Below are 14,429 nucleotides of genomic sequence, written 5' to 3'. Positions count from 1 at the left end.
CGGAGGTCTTTACAATCCATCTTTTCTCAGATCTACTGAATACAAACATTGAATTGTAATAACTTTACATTCACTGCCTTCATCGGGTCTTTTGTTTTATTTTCACGAGAACATTTTTTTTAATCAAGTTTCACATAAGAGACAAAGTAACTTGAATTATAAAGTCTGAGATAGTTGACTAACGGTCATAATTATGATGTGGGAAAACACTTAAAAACATGTTTTATATACATTTATGGATACAATTAAAGCTCTAATTGGATAACCGAAGTTGCTCATTTGCACTTTCACCATAATTTAAATTTCACTTTTCCCCAAAGAGTCTGAAAACTCAGTCACACAGTTGGAAAAGAAAGTATAGAGGCAGTCTGGGTACATTATTTATTCCATAAAACAAAACAAAGGAACGCACGGCTTTGACAATCCTAAAGTCGTGGCGAGTTGAGAGACGGGTTTAGTTTGTCACTGTCGTCGGTTTACTGCAGAAACAAAAAGAACAAAGATGAGACGAGCTTAAAGGAAGTCTGGTATTATTCTATATTTTACCTTTTTTAAATGTTGAGACGCGTACTGACACTGGGATTTGTAGAATAATGTGAGCCTCTTCCTTTAAGATTGTGTGAAGCTTTGACACTGAGACCAAACCCGACACCAGAATTAGATTTTTGGCAGCGATAGATTAACTGTCTCTACTTCTTTTTGGGCTTAAACCTTTAGTTAAATCAGGGAATGGACAGAAGATTAATCAGATTAAACCACCAAAATGAGCATTCTAACATACAAACACCTAATCGAGAAAACAACCCCCAGATAAATCAATTATGACTTTAAAACTGTTAGATTCCAGTTTGAAAAGTCCAGTCGGTCCACTCCACTTAAGTGCAAAGATGCCTTTTGCAGACAAAGTCCTGCTTTACTTCATCTTCTCTGTTTCACTCGTTCAGGATCACTAAAGCAGCTACATATGTAAACAGTGTCTGCAAACCAAACCTCTCTTTCACACGGTGAATGTGCCGAGCTAAACGGATCTACAAAATAAAAAAGAAAGCAAACTTAAAGCTACTTCTGGAAACCCAGGCTCAGAGCTGTGAATGGCAGAATTATTAAGTGCAACGTTTCGATGGCGGACACATCGACGTGATATAGAAACGTATAACGGTCCCTGTAAAGATCTGTTGTGCAGTGACGTGTGGCTTCGGTGTGAATTGTTCCCCTTCATTCGTGCTACAGCTGTGTGTGTGCGTGTGCGTGTGTGTGTGTGCCTTACACAAACGTGTAAGTCAACCTTCCTTTGGTGCAGCATTTAAGAAATCCTCAAAGCAAAGACTTGATGTGGAAAATTAATTAAATGATAATCAGATAAGCTAAAGAAGAAATAAAAACATTCCAACTGTTTTGCATATATTTGCCACAGACGCCTGAAGCTGCTTGTGCTATTGCTGTGTTTGTGCTACAGTTCACAGTCGGTGTGTTTACATGCTCATCATTTACATCCTGGTTAAAGGAAACATCCACGCTGTTCAAATCTGAACAGTATAAAATTATAAAGTAAAGTATAAAGTATAAAGTAATTTAATTAAATTACAGAACCGGGAGAGACGGTTTATTAATCAAAAGCATCCGTTCTCCTGTGAATTTACAACTTTAATGTCTTTTCCTCTGGATATTATCCTCATTCGTAGTTGTTTTTCCTACAATGTTTAAATTCCCGTAAAACGTATCTCCAACGCCAAACTTTTCATCTGATTCTCCTTTTTTTGGGGTCATTATTAGACGGCGATTTGTTGAGTTTTGGACCGTTGTATAACAAAATAGAAGATAGAAGAATAGAAGTTGCATAGAGAATACTTATAATTGTATTTTAGTTTAATCATAATTCATTTACCCACCAAATCGGAGAGTTGCATTGGCTTTTATTCTTTATAATATCTCTTTGTCGTTAATGATCTTGAATATAAATGAAGCTTGAATGGAGTTTGACTGTGTCCCAATTCCACAGTTCATTCTACATTAAGTATATACAAAAAATGCTTAATAATGCCCACAATTCATTGCACTGCTAACGGCTGCAAAAAAGTATTACATCTTTTGCTTTCTGGTGGAGAAGTTTGACATCTATGTGCAGACGATGTGCATGAACTCCTGCTGGTACGCAACAGTAAATCACATCGAGTACAACTGAAAAACAGTGTACTATGACAAGTGGTAGTACATACTCTATAGTAGTCGTATGTAGTACAGAACTGGGACGTATACTTCCGTTATCTACAACCTGCAGACTTGCCCGTCTCTCGGTTAGACAGAAGATACAAGATGTTGCATCATAACTCAGAAGAAGTTTGGCCGACACTAACGGGATAAAAGGGCAGATGTTTCCTTTAACTGCTGCATCGTCAAACCAAACCGAATATGTTTAAGAGCTCGTTATTGTGAGGATCAGACTGTAAATAATTTTACGTTCAAGTTTACGTTCATGTAAACACACCTGTTTCATCCTCCAGGCAGATTCATGGCCTCTAACAGTACATCATGTGTGTGTGTGTGTGTGTGTGTGTGTGTAGTTCATTATGTTTCAGCACCAAGTCTGACAGTCTTCATCCCACAGGAACCATTAAGCTTCACTGGTTTTGGTCCAAGAAAAGTTTGCTGCAGGTCAGATGTGTAAATCATTCCATCAAGTGTGTGAGGAGTCCGTCTCTCCACGTAGTCCTTCCATGTCTCAAGGCCATGTCTTCCCTTCCTCCTCCTCCTCCTCCTCCTCTTCCTCCTCCTCGTGTCCCCGTCTCTACCTGACATCGTGGAAGTAGAGGTTGGCACAAAGACACAGCAGCACGATGGACACCAGCATGTAGTAGATCAGATTCCTGAATTTAGGCTCCAGATCGCCCTGCCGGTACCAGAATATCTGATGGGGAGAAACATAAATATTGTTTTTTTCCTTATATATAATAAAAAGGTCAGTATAACATCAGCTAATGCAACAACGTCTGTGCTGTTCTACTGCACTCCTACTCTCTTAAGTTATTATAAATGTCGTGAATGTATAATAATAATGGCTTTACCAGCATTATAGCGGAGCCACATGCTAACAGGATGCACACGGCAAAGAAGACATTAAGTGGCCGTGGAGGCAACGAGGGGAACACAAAGGAACTGATGACGGTCACCTGGAAGACAAAACAGGACATTAAAGACACTTAAACATTAAATGCGTTCAATTAACTAAACTCCAGCTAAACTGGATATTCAAACTGTTAAACTGCAGCCTCTAAATAAAAGTAAACCATGAGGAAAATGACTATTCAAAGGGCCCTTGATGTGTTCATGCCACACGTTAAGAAGCATAATATTAGCATGTGAGACTTTTAATGTCTGTAAAGGAGAAACGTGAGATCAGTTATAACCGCTCTAGACTTAAATAGAACCTACACAGCCTGTCTAATGGTAAATAAAAAGAATAAACACATTCCAAGTAGAAGCTAATAAATGCCTCAACATTTGCATTTTCAAAGTTATGGTGCAGCTCAGAGCTACTTATTATGACTAGCTCTTTGTGATCGTTGGCGCTCGCGTGTGATACGAAAGCAACAGATAAAATTCAGTCGTTAAAAACAGCTAAAAGTGGAAGAAAGTGTTTGAAGATCAGTTTTGTACTCACTAAAACAACCAGAGACGTGAACCCCCCCACCGCCAGGTTGATGATCCGATCCTGCGGGAAAAGACGAAGAAAGAGTTGAAACAAAAACATTTTCATTTAGCTGTGAGATTGTGAATTAAATTCTGCATTAAACCACTTCCTCCAGGCTCCTACCCGTGCCGAGGTCTCCCCGAACAGAGGCCTGTTGTCCATGCCGCTGGTGCCGTACGTCCTGGTGGAGAAGTCCTCCATGGCACGGCTGGCAGACACCAAACACTCGCCTCTCAGCAGCGCCGCCTCCTGGAGACGCCCGGCCGGCAGTGCTGCATGTTAGCGAAGCTAACTAGGGAGCTAGCTCCTAGCCGCCTCCCTCAGGAAGCTGTCGGCCTCAACAGACCGATGGGGACATGATGGAGGGTGACTGGTTGCCAGGTGGGTTAGTTACTTTACCTGTGGAACAAAACAAAATATATCACAACAGGAAATGCAAACCAAACAAAGTCAAAGTCTCTCACCAAACATCAAAGTCTCTCACCACAACATCAAAGTCTCTCACCACAACATCAAACATGTGCAAAAGTAACAAATGGTTTAGGACTAGAACCTGGACCACCTCCTGGTTTAGGACTAGAACCTGGACCACATGCTGGTTAAATGTTAATATTTCGCGTGAACCTCAGTAGTAAATAAAGTGTATCCAAATAAAAAGTAATGAAGAAAGAATTTAGAGTTCCACATCTACTATAACGGCATTATAACTTTAGAAAACACAATAAATATATAAAAGACACTCAAAGTTACAGCATCGTGTTTTTATAAATCAACAGTTTCTCTAACTATTAATAAACTACAGAAAACAGATTTCTATTGCAGCTCATTCGGCTTCACTTCCTCTATTTGCAGGTGTGATAACAAGTCCGTTCCATCTTTAAAGAGGAAGAAAAGAGTAGTGATGATGATGATGATGATAGCGGTTAAAAGAGGAAGCTGATATGAAACTCTGATTCTGCTCCAATGTAAAAGTCTATTTTTCTGTTAAACTCTTGATTCAGCGACTACTTTGATGAGTGATTCACTTTTTGAGCAAAAACTCCACAAACATTCTCCAGTTCCAACCTCTCAGATGTCAAATATATGACGGATTTATATGATAAACTGAATATATTTAGGGTTTGGACAGTTGATGAAGCAACACTGGGCTCTGGGAACTTACGATGGGTATTTTTCAGATTTCTTAGACCTCATCTGACATTAGAAATGCTACGTAAGTCTCCGTGTTGTTTGGTGTACTTACTCTACAAAAACTATCCGTCCACCAGCTCCAGAGCAGACGACAGACTCTGTGAGGAGATTGTTTCGGTTTCTAATTAAGGTAGAGACCTTATATTATACGATAGATGATGTATTTAAAGAGAGAGACAGGAGCAGTCCTTCACTGCCTGATCTGGGAACTATTTTTTACCGTAACAACTTTCAGTGGATGTAAAAGTACTTTTCACAGGCCCGAGGTTTTCAGTTTGAGCCCTGATTTAATGCAATAAATGGGCGTTCTCCTACATCCTCATTTTTGATATTGCCAAAAAGTTTCTTTGTCTGCTCACGACTCTCAGAATTCGATCATATTCCAGGAATGACAGAACTAGACCGCAGACAGCAGTATCAAGACAGGGGAAAGTTTAGGCTCAGCTTTGTTACAAACTGACGCATTTCCCATTTCAGTTTGCACAGCCGGAGGCATCGACTCGTGTTCGGACACAACAAAAGCCTTTTTTTAGGAAGGCTTATGAAGTCCATAACAACACCTCGAGAGAGAAGTTAAAATATATTCCTCGAACAAGAGTTTCACACCCGTTTTCACAAAGACGGCAGCAGCAGTTGCTGCTTCCTTTCTGGGTCAGAAGGCAGCAGGAAAGGAAACAAACCCCCCTCGCAGAGCTTTCTCAGCAGAAAAACACAGTGTGGAAAACAAGAGCTTCATTATGAGCTAGAATAAAACTGTCCTCCAGTTACATTCCTCCAGAGCCTTGTGATTCACTAGGCTCCTTAAAAACAAGACTGAGCTAAGAAGAAAAATATTTGTTTCACAGTGAAAACCGATGTAACGACACCTCCAGAGACCGTTCAAACTAAACAAATCTAGGAAACAAAGCTATTTATTCAGTCAGATTAGTGTAGAAAGTGAATACAAAGGGGAATATGTCCATTTGGGCAGATAGGTAAGCTTTAGAAAAGTTACTGTTAACCTTAATCTGTTGCTCAACATATCAATTATTTCCTTAGATTTCAGATAATCTATAAAATGTCAAAACAGTAGCGAAATATGCAGAAAATGTCTTGTTTTGTCACACCAACAACCCAAAGATATTCAGCTTCCTATTACAGAAGATTTTAAGAAAAACATTCCCAAACTCAATTTGCTATCATAGTAATCTATTTAAATCACAATTATGACTCCAAAAGCATTGATTTCTTGTAATGTATAAGTTAAAAATGACACAAATAGTCAAAATAGTTGCTTATTAGTTTTCTGTTGATGGACTAATTGGTTAATTAACTTCTTTCAGCTCCAGATAAAAAGGTTTTTGTTGAAAATAAGCTGCAATTAAGATAATTGAATGCCTTTTTCAAGGACTTATATACTCTTTGTTTCTTAATTAATGCACACAGAATTGGGTCAGTCCCATCTGGGTCCAGTGACAGTCAGTACCGAGCACTGTGACTAAAGTAGAGGCAAGAATAGAGTCTCATGAGCAGATACCGATGGGTTAAACTAACATTAATGTATATATACTGTGCAGCTACAGTCAAAACATTAGCAGCTTGTTGTTGTTGGGAAGTTAAGAGATAAAATCTGAACAAACACCTAACACCATGGTTAGTAAATAACTCACCTGGCTAGCTAAGAGCTAAGCAAACACCTTTAACTTTAACACAAACAGCCGTGTGAGTTAACGCCACCTAACCATATGTTACCGTGTGTTATTAAGACTACAACCCCGGTAAACGAGGACTATAAACGATAAGCTAAACGTTGACGTTTATACCTTCACTTTACGTTACTGCTAGCTGACGTTAACTTAAAAGGCCAACTGTGAAGCAGGCTGCTAACAATGCTAAGCTAACCACCCAGAGAAGAATCAGTACATTTTAAAGACCAACGTTTTTCTACTATCTGACTCTACTAGAGGCCCACTTGCCTTATAAACCTCCGTGTTGACTCCGGTGTAACTTCAGACATAATAGGGTCGAGTATGAATTAAAGGGAATAAGCCCGGTAGCTTCGGTTCAAGCTGTTAAAGGAGAGTTCAATTACTGTTGAGCCGACAGCAAGAGTACGGTTTATATGGTTGAGGCCTACGGGAGGTTCACACCAGGCTCCATTCAAAAACAGGACATTTAACAGCGGATGCTAATATGCTAATATGCTAATTTATTATATATATATATAGAGACATAGTAAAAAACAAGATCAAAACAAGTATTATAAATAGGTAAATAAGTAATAATAATAAAACAGTAAAGAGTATAAAATAAGTAAAAAAGTAAAAAATCCACAATAACTAAAATATTATATCTACAGACAATAGTTGTAGTATTGCACAGTGTATTTATACTGCACAGATTTCCGTTTATTAGTAAGTGTTTTAATTACCAACAGCTGTTTTCTACGGTTAAAAAAAGGAGACATGTCACACATTAAAACAGAAAAGTACAAGTTTGAGTTAGTTTTAGTGCATTTTTTTTCTAGTAACTTCAGAAATTAAATTAAATCGTCATGAATTTGGTGTGAGGATATCATACAGTCTCTGAAAACAGACTGTAACCTTACTTAAGCATAAGTATAATGCAATTTAGCATTACTCACCTGCCTTGCTGTCTGTGGAGCAGCAGGGTCTAGTTCCTTTAGCTTTGTATATTTCTCTGAGCAGCACCAAGGGGTTCAATTACTAGTTAATAAAGCATAAATCACTAATTTTCCAAGCAGCTAAGTAAAGCAATATGTTCCCTCAGATGTGAGAGCGAGTGGGTTCCATGGATAATCTCCCCCCTCATGTTACATCACATGAGGAGAGTGTGACAGGCCTAGTGTTTAATCCAACAAAAATTTCTTTTAAACAGGTCATGATGGGTTACAGTGAGTGGGCGTGGAATCTCTCCTCATTAAACCATGGCTAAATATGGTAAAATAGAAATGTTACTGTAATAATGTAATTAAAACTATTACTTAACGCACAGAATTGATCTCGTTCAAACAATCCACACAACTTCAGGCAAACACGACGTAGTTGTATTAACTTGTTCATGACATCTTTAACTACAAAATCAACATCATTTATATAATAATCATGTGAAGTTTCAAAAAAAATCCTTGATTGGAAACAAAACAACGAGGTCACTTTCATCTTCAAAGGGGATGTATCTGTGCCTAGTATAGTGTGTGTTGACAGGCTACCGTTATATTATCATAATGATTAGTGGATGGAGTCCATAAACTTTGACGTTGTGGACATCACGGTCCTCACATTCCCTCTTCCTTCTGAAGCACAATGTGTTGTCTCGACGTTGCTTTTCTGTTTTATTTTTATTTGTTGATTTTACTAAATATATATATATATATATATATATATATATATTCTTTTTTATCGTATAAACTGTCTCCCTGAGCGTTCTGTTATTGTTATTATCGCCTTGGTTTTGCTGCTTTGTCTGTCAAAACACTTTGTAAACTCTGTTTTTAAAGGTGCTATATAAATAAAGTTATTATTATTATTATTATTAGAAAAAGCAAAAGTCAAGTTAACACGGATTCAATAAGACAAAAGCAAAGTGTAGAAACATATTTTTAATGAGGTTTAGTCAGTTAGAAGAAAACAGGTAAGAAACGGACAGTAGATGGCGCTAATACCCTTTAAAGTCATCTGAACCGCCCTTAAAAAGAAACGAAGAAGAAGATGAACTGAATTCAAAAAGTGAATGTTATCAAGTAATATTTCAATATCTTAGACTAACTAATATTATTAAGAAAATATGAGCCAGTTGTTTCTTATTTATTTTCTTTATCTTTTATTATATTTATTATTTTACTACACACTCCAGACCAGTTGGTGGCGGTAATGTGCCAATTCATTGTTTGCCAACCGCCAATAAACCTCAAAAAAGAAAGAAGAAGAAGAAAGATGACGTACAATTGGAGGGCGGGACAAACAAAAACAAAACAGACGACGTAAACTAACTAGATATGCTCTCTCCTGTGGACACAACGACACCACAGAAAGGTTCGTGAAGATGAGTTCGTTTATGGGCAGAATGAAGGAGTATCCCACCGTTTCTCTGGACCGGTTCGACCGGGAGAACTTACATGCCCGGGCATATTTCCTCTCCCACTGTCACAAAGGTGAGCCTGGTAACACTGAATAACATGTTTAATTCACAGAGGCTTGTTATACAGAGTACACGTGTCTCTGATCTGTTTTTATCTTATTAACAGATCACATGAAAGGACTGAAAGGACCAATACTGAAGAGAAAGCTGCACTTCAGGTGAAGTTTACTTAGAGAGATAGATGGATGGAGAGGTGGGTAAATAAAGAGAGCGAGACAGAGAGAGAGAGAGAGAAAAAGAGAGAGGGAGAGACAGAGAGGGAGAGAGGTAGATAGAGAGAGGTGTAGATAGAGGGAGAGAGAGCGATAGAGAGGGAGTCAAATAGTGAGAGACAGAGAGAGAAAGAGATGGGTAGAGAGAGAGACAGAGATGGGTAGAGAGGTAGGTAGGTAGAGAGAGAGCAACTATGAGTTGTGGGTGAGAGCAATGCCTCCATGCTCTACACAGTAATAACAGTAACGATCTGTACTAATGAATCCTCTCCTGGTTTGTAGTCGTACAGTCAGGCTTTACTGCTCCTTTGTGACCAAAGAGCTTCTGCTGAGCAACCCCAAGTACTCTTTCTGGGAGGAATACATAGTAAGTCTCCTCTAATACTTTGTTTTTTCTCCGTGTATGCAGTGTGGTAGTTAAGAGTATCATCTACTGAATAACTGGTGGATGATCTGTTTTAGGTTCCCTTAGAGCTGGAGAGCCCCACTCAGATGTCTCTGGTTGACGAGGCCTCCGGAGAGGTAAAGCCTGAGGATTGTTTCCTTCAGATCTGGAGATTTACGTCGTCAGTTGTGTCCCTGATCTTCTTGTCTGGTATCTCCTCGACAGAAAGAAGAGATTGTGGTCACGTTGCTTCCTGCAGCCCACTGTCCCGGCTCTGTTATGCAAGTCCAAACATTTTTAAATGCTTCTTCATTTTCTATGTTTGTTTCTAAGTGTTGAAAGATAAAAGCACTCATAACCTCTCCTCAGACCTCCAGTAGTTTGTCATGATGTAACAAAGTAAATTGGCTTTAATGTGCATTAAAAATACACATTTAACTCTTCTCAAGAGGCCGAGGAATACACAAAATACACGATCTGTGTGAAACGGTGTGTTCCTATCTGCAGGTTCCTGTTTGAGGGTTCCCAGGGTGCCGTGCTGTATACAGGAGACTTCAGGTTTGCAGCTGGAGACGTCTCCAGAATAGAACATCTGCACTCTGGCAGCCGGTCGGTCCCGATGAACATCTGTCTCGTAGATTCTCTTAACAGTCACAGACGTTCTGGAGTTATGTGTTCTGTCCACTAAAGCTTTCTTGTGTCGCGTTTCTCTCGCAGAGTGAAGGATCTTCAGAGTGTTTATCTGGACTCTACTTTCTATGACCCACGGTTCTACCAGATTCCCACTCGGGTACGTTTTGGAGATGGGGACAGGATTCAATAAAGAGATATCTGGAGTCCAAACAGGAATACTGAGGAGAGCTTCTGAATCGGATTCATCTTGCAGAGAAAAACAGAAAGATTTAACCGTGTGTGTGTGTGTGTGTGTGTGTGTGTGTGTGTGTGTGTGTGTGTGTGTGTGTGTGTGTGTGTGTGTGTGTGTGTGTGTGTGTGTGTGTGTGTGTGTGTGTGTGTGTGTGTGTGTGTGTGTGTGTGTGTGTGCGCAGGAGGTCTGTCTGAACGGAATCTCGGAGCTTGTTGGAAACTGGATCAGTCAGAGTTCATATCACGTCGTGTGGCTGAACTGTAAAGCTGCGTATGGATATGAATACCTGTTTACCAACCTGGGAGAGGAGTTCAACACACAGGTAACGCAATAAAAACACACACACGTTTCTGTCCACGCACTGTAATCTGATAAACACGCTTATGTGTTAAACGTTTACATGTCGTGTGTTTACGATTGTGCTCTCAGATCCATGTCAGAAGTCTGGCGATGTTCAAGAAGATGCCGGAGATCCTGAGCTACGTGACGACCGACCGCAGGACGCAGATCCACGCGTGTCGACACCCGAAGGTCCTCCTCTAGGCCTCTCACACACACACACACACACACACGTAGGGTTTCTCTCAGGTTATTCTGAGCAACAAGTGGGCACAGGGAAACAAGGTTTTTAGATTTCATATCTCTAAAAGATATAATTCGGAACTACTTTCAAAAGTCTCCGATCCACTGCTGGCATTTAAGGCCCATGACGCCCGTTGTTCTTCGTCAACTCCTTCATTGAACCCTGTTTTGTGTGTGTGTGTGTGTGTGTGTGTGTGTGTGCAGGATGAGGAGTTTTTACAAGGCAGCCGGCTGCCGTGCGGCTGCACAGCCCCCGACGGGACTCCTCTTCGCATCATCAGCATCAAACCGTCCACCATGTGGTTCGGAGAGAGGATGAAGAGAACCAAAGTTATAATAAAGTGAGCGCAGGTTCAAATGTCTCTTTGTGGAAGTACTAACTCTCTGAGAAGGTCTGATTACATACGTTCATCTTTTAGGCAAAAGATAAATAATTCATTATAAATCGCATTAAGTTTGGTTCATGAGCCCTAAAATCGCCTTTTTTTGTTGTGTTTCCAGAACAGGAGCCAGTTCCTACCGAGCCTGCTTCAGCTTCCACTCCTCCTACTCAGAGGTACCTCCATGTTTTTATTTAAATTATTAAACCAGACTACTCGACTGTGGTTACACATGGACAGTATATTAGTTACATACACAAGTCTAGTAGAAGCTTGTAGCGTTCTCAGCTAATAATCAACAAGACTTTTTCACTGTTTCATTTTTAATAAAGTAGATTTAATGAGTCATGTCTTTGTTTGTCCACACGTATGTTGAATGTTCCTCTCTGATTTTCAGATTAAACACTTCCTGTCCTACCTCCAGCCAGTCCACATCTACCCCAGTGTTATCCCTATCGGTCGGACGCTGACTGAGGTGACACAGATGTGAGTGTTTTCATTCTCATAATGAATGCTAATCAAGTCACTAAACGTCATATGACAACTTTTAAAGCTGTAAAATCGGAGGCCAATGTCTCCCTTCTGTAGACTTTTGCAATTTTATCTGAATACAACAATAATTTAAGAGATGTAACCAGTTTTATGCACACGTTGGTGTGTTGATCACATTAATAATCGTGTCTGAAACTGTCGGACAGCCGTACTAACGTCGTCGCGGTGTGTTTGAACAGGTTGATGCTGATGTGCAGGAGCCGGTCTGACGAAGCAGCGTCCGTATACAAACCTCTGGGAGTCCTCAAGCGCTGCATGGCGGAGCGACCTACATACGGTGAGACTAACACACACACACACGCATGTGTAACCACAACAGGTGCGCTGCACAACAACACGTCGGTGGATGTCTCTGTAGCTGTGGTGCTTGTTTACAGGTCACCGTGTTGGAGCATGAAATAGAAACGATTGTTAAAAAGTATTACCTAACATACCTTAACTATCTTGATGTCATGTGATCAGGGACAACAAAAAGATACATAATTTCATCAATGATCAATATCAGCTTTATTAAACTAATTTCATCGTCAGCATATGTTTTGAAAGTATTAACTGTTCTTCCCTGATCAGACTCAGACAGCGATGACGGGCTGTTTGACGGGCGGGACCTCGCACCAGTGAGGAAGAAGACGGCGCTGGACCAACACATACAGAACGGTGCAGCATTGTTTTTAACTTCTAGCATTAACGAGGTATTGATTAGCATTCACACCTTTTTTACTTTTTCATCTGCAATTCTCAGTGAAAGCTCAGAGTCCTCAGAAGACAGCACCCGCTGTGTCTGTGGTGGAGAGGGTCACAGACGCTCAGCCTGGTGGTCGCAACTTTGTGGACTGCACCGAGTCGAATGATGAAGAGGAAGATGATCAGCTGCAGGAGGAGGAGGAGGAGAGCGAAGGAAAGGAAGATACAAAACTGGTGAAGGAGGAGGAGAGCGAAGGAAAGGAGGATACAAAACTGGTGAAGGAGGAGGAGAGCGAAGGAAAGGAGGATACAAAACTGGTGAAGGAGGAGGAGAGCGAAGGAAAGGAGGATACAAAACTGGTGAAGGAGGAGGTGAACGAAGGAAAGGAGGATACAAAACGGATGAAGGAGGAGGAGAACGAAGGAAAGGAGGATACAAAACTGGTGAAGGAGGAGGTGAATGAAGGAAAGGAGGATACAAAACGGATGAAGGAGGAGGTGAACGAGGCGATAAAAGAAACCGAGAAGAAGATGATTGAGGCTGAAGGAAGTGGCTCCTCCGATCCTCCCAAATGGGATGATTTCTTCACCACGGAGACGCTGATTGACAGCCAGAACAGCCTCAACAGCCAATTACATTCCTGCTGCTCCGTCCCAAGCCCCGCCCCCTCCAAAATGACTGGTTCACAGAGCCCCGATCTGTTCGGTGACGAAGAGGAAACCCCACATAACGAGGAGAACTTCAGTCTGACCCTCTCCGCCTCGCTGTCAAATCAGTCCTCGCAGAACCTGGATTCGTATTTACCCGACACTCTGATCCTCCAACCAGAGCAGGGGGGGCGGGAACAAGGTGACTCGTGGACCAATGCTGTGTCTCAGGCGAAGGACAGCAACGGCCAATCGGAGCTGGAGGAGCTCTCGGGGTCTCAGGTGTCGTCGGATTTCGATATCCCCTGCACGCCAGAGTCAAAAATGCCACAACCCGACGAACTGTCGCAGTTGTACAGGAAGCTGGCGTCGGGAGAGGAAGTCGGGGCTTCATGTGAAGGAATGTTAAAGGACGGTTCGTTGGTGAGCCATGCTACTTCTGTTTGTCATGCTGCAAGATGATAAACGCATATGTGACACCATTCCTCTGCTTCAGTTAAACCTCCACACCACACACACCTCAGTATGTATGCAGCAACACACGCACACACTCTAACATAGAAGTAGGTTAAAAACACTTCCCTTGAAATACAGTTCAGTGCGATGGAAACATGTTCGATGAAGAGTGTTTATGTGACAGCTGTAGCTGCATCCCTTTAAGCATTTAAAGTTCATATCAATAGTTAGTTTGACTTTAAAACAAATCAAATGTTCAATCTTGAGAGAAGTAACGACTATTACAGAATTGTGACATTATGTAACAACATTTTACATTTGATGAATAAACATTTTTCACATAAAGGTCTCTGTGTTCATGTCTTTCAGCTTTAAACATTTGATCACTCATTTTACTTTCTTATTCCTCTAGCAGTTAAAGAAATAAACACTTTTAAAGACACAGGAACATACCGAGATTTTAAAGATCCAGTGTTTACAATAACTCAAGTTATATTAAACCAAAAGCTGTTTTGTATAAATGCCCGAAGGAGAAGATTCTCTGACGTCGTCTCACAGCAGGAACCACTTAAAGGTCCTTTGCTGTGTCCTGGAGACGCCAACAGTCTGCAGGTTCTCAGTTCAAACAAAGCAAACAGGTGAGCAC

The 14,429-nt window shown here is 40.7% G+C and overlaps 2 protein-coding genes across 3 annotated transcripts; one reads left to right on the top strand and one right to left on the bottom strand.

The window, feature by feature from the left end:
* Positions 1-367: 367 nt before the first annotated feature.
* On the bottom strand, positions 368-6,989 carry tmem243b (transmembrane protein 243, mitochondrial b). 2 transcript variants are annotated; one of them, XM_076111668.1, is made up of 5 exons: positions 6,835-6,989; positions 3,812-4,087; positions 3,659-3,709; positions 3,063-3,167; positions 368-2,905 (listed from the first exon to the last, which is right to left on the bottom strand). In XM_076111668.1, the coding sequence occupies exons 2-5, from the start codon at positions 3,887-3,889 to the stop codon at positions 2,786-2,788; spliced, it is 354 nt and encodes a 117-aa protein (XP_075967783.1). In that variant the 5' UTR covers positions 3,890-4,087; positions 6,835-6,989; the 3' UTR covers positions 368-2,785. The 2 variants fall into 2 exon arrangements, with proteins under 2 accessions (XP_075967783.1, XP_075967784.1); XM_076111669.1 differs by lacking the exon at positions 6,835-6,989 and adding an exon at positions 4,932-5,991.
* Positions 6,990-8,821: 1,832 nt separating this feature from the next.
* Positions 8,822-14,128, top strand: dclre1c (DNA cross-link repair 1C, PSO2 homolog (S. cerevisiae)). Its single transcript, XM_076111799.1, has 15 exons — positions 8,822-9,032; positions 9,126-9,177; positions 9,514-9,598; positions 9,694-9,753; positions 9,842-9,897; positions 10,124-10,225; positions 10,334-10,406; positions 10,663-10,803; positions 10,911-11,012; positions 11,268-11,404; positions 11,565-11,619; positions 11,841-11,929; positions 12,175-12,272; positions 12,566-12,652; positions 12,738-14,128. Exons 1-15 carry the CDS (start codon positions 8,924-8,926, stop codon positions 13,787-13,789), a joined length of 2,298 nt encoding a protein of 765 aa, XP_075967914.1. The 5' UTR covers positions 8,822-8,923; the 3' UTR covers positions 13,790-14,128.
* Positions 14,129-14,429: the final 301 nt, after the last annotated feature.

Source organism: Anarhichas minor, unplaced genomic scaffold, assembly GCF_050575085.1.
Source record: "Anarhichas minor isolate MPS153535 unplaced genomic scaffold, ASM5057508v1 ptg000045l, whole genome shotgun sequence".
Classification (NCBI taxonomy): Eukaryota; Metazoa; Chordata; class Actinopteri; order Perciformes; family Anarhichadidae; genus Anarhichas; species Anarhichas minor.
The sequence above is the reverse complement of the archived record's forward strand: the minus strand, read 5'-3'. Positions and strand labels throughout refer to the sequence as shown.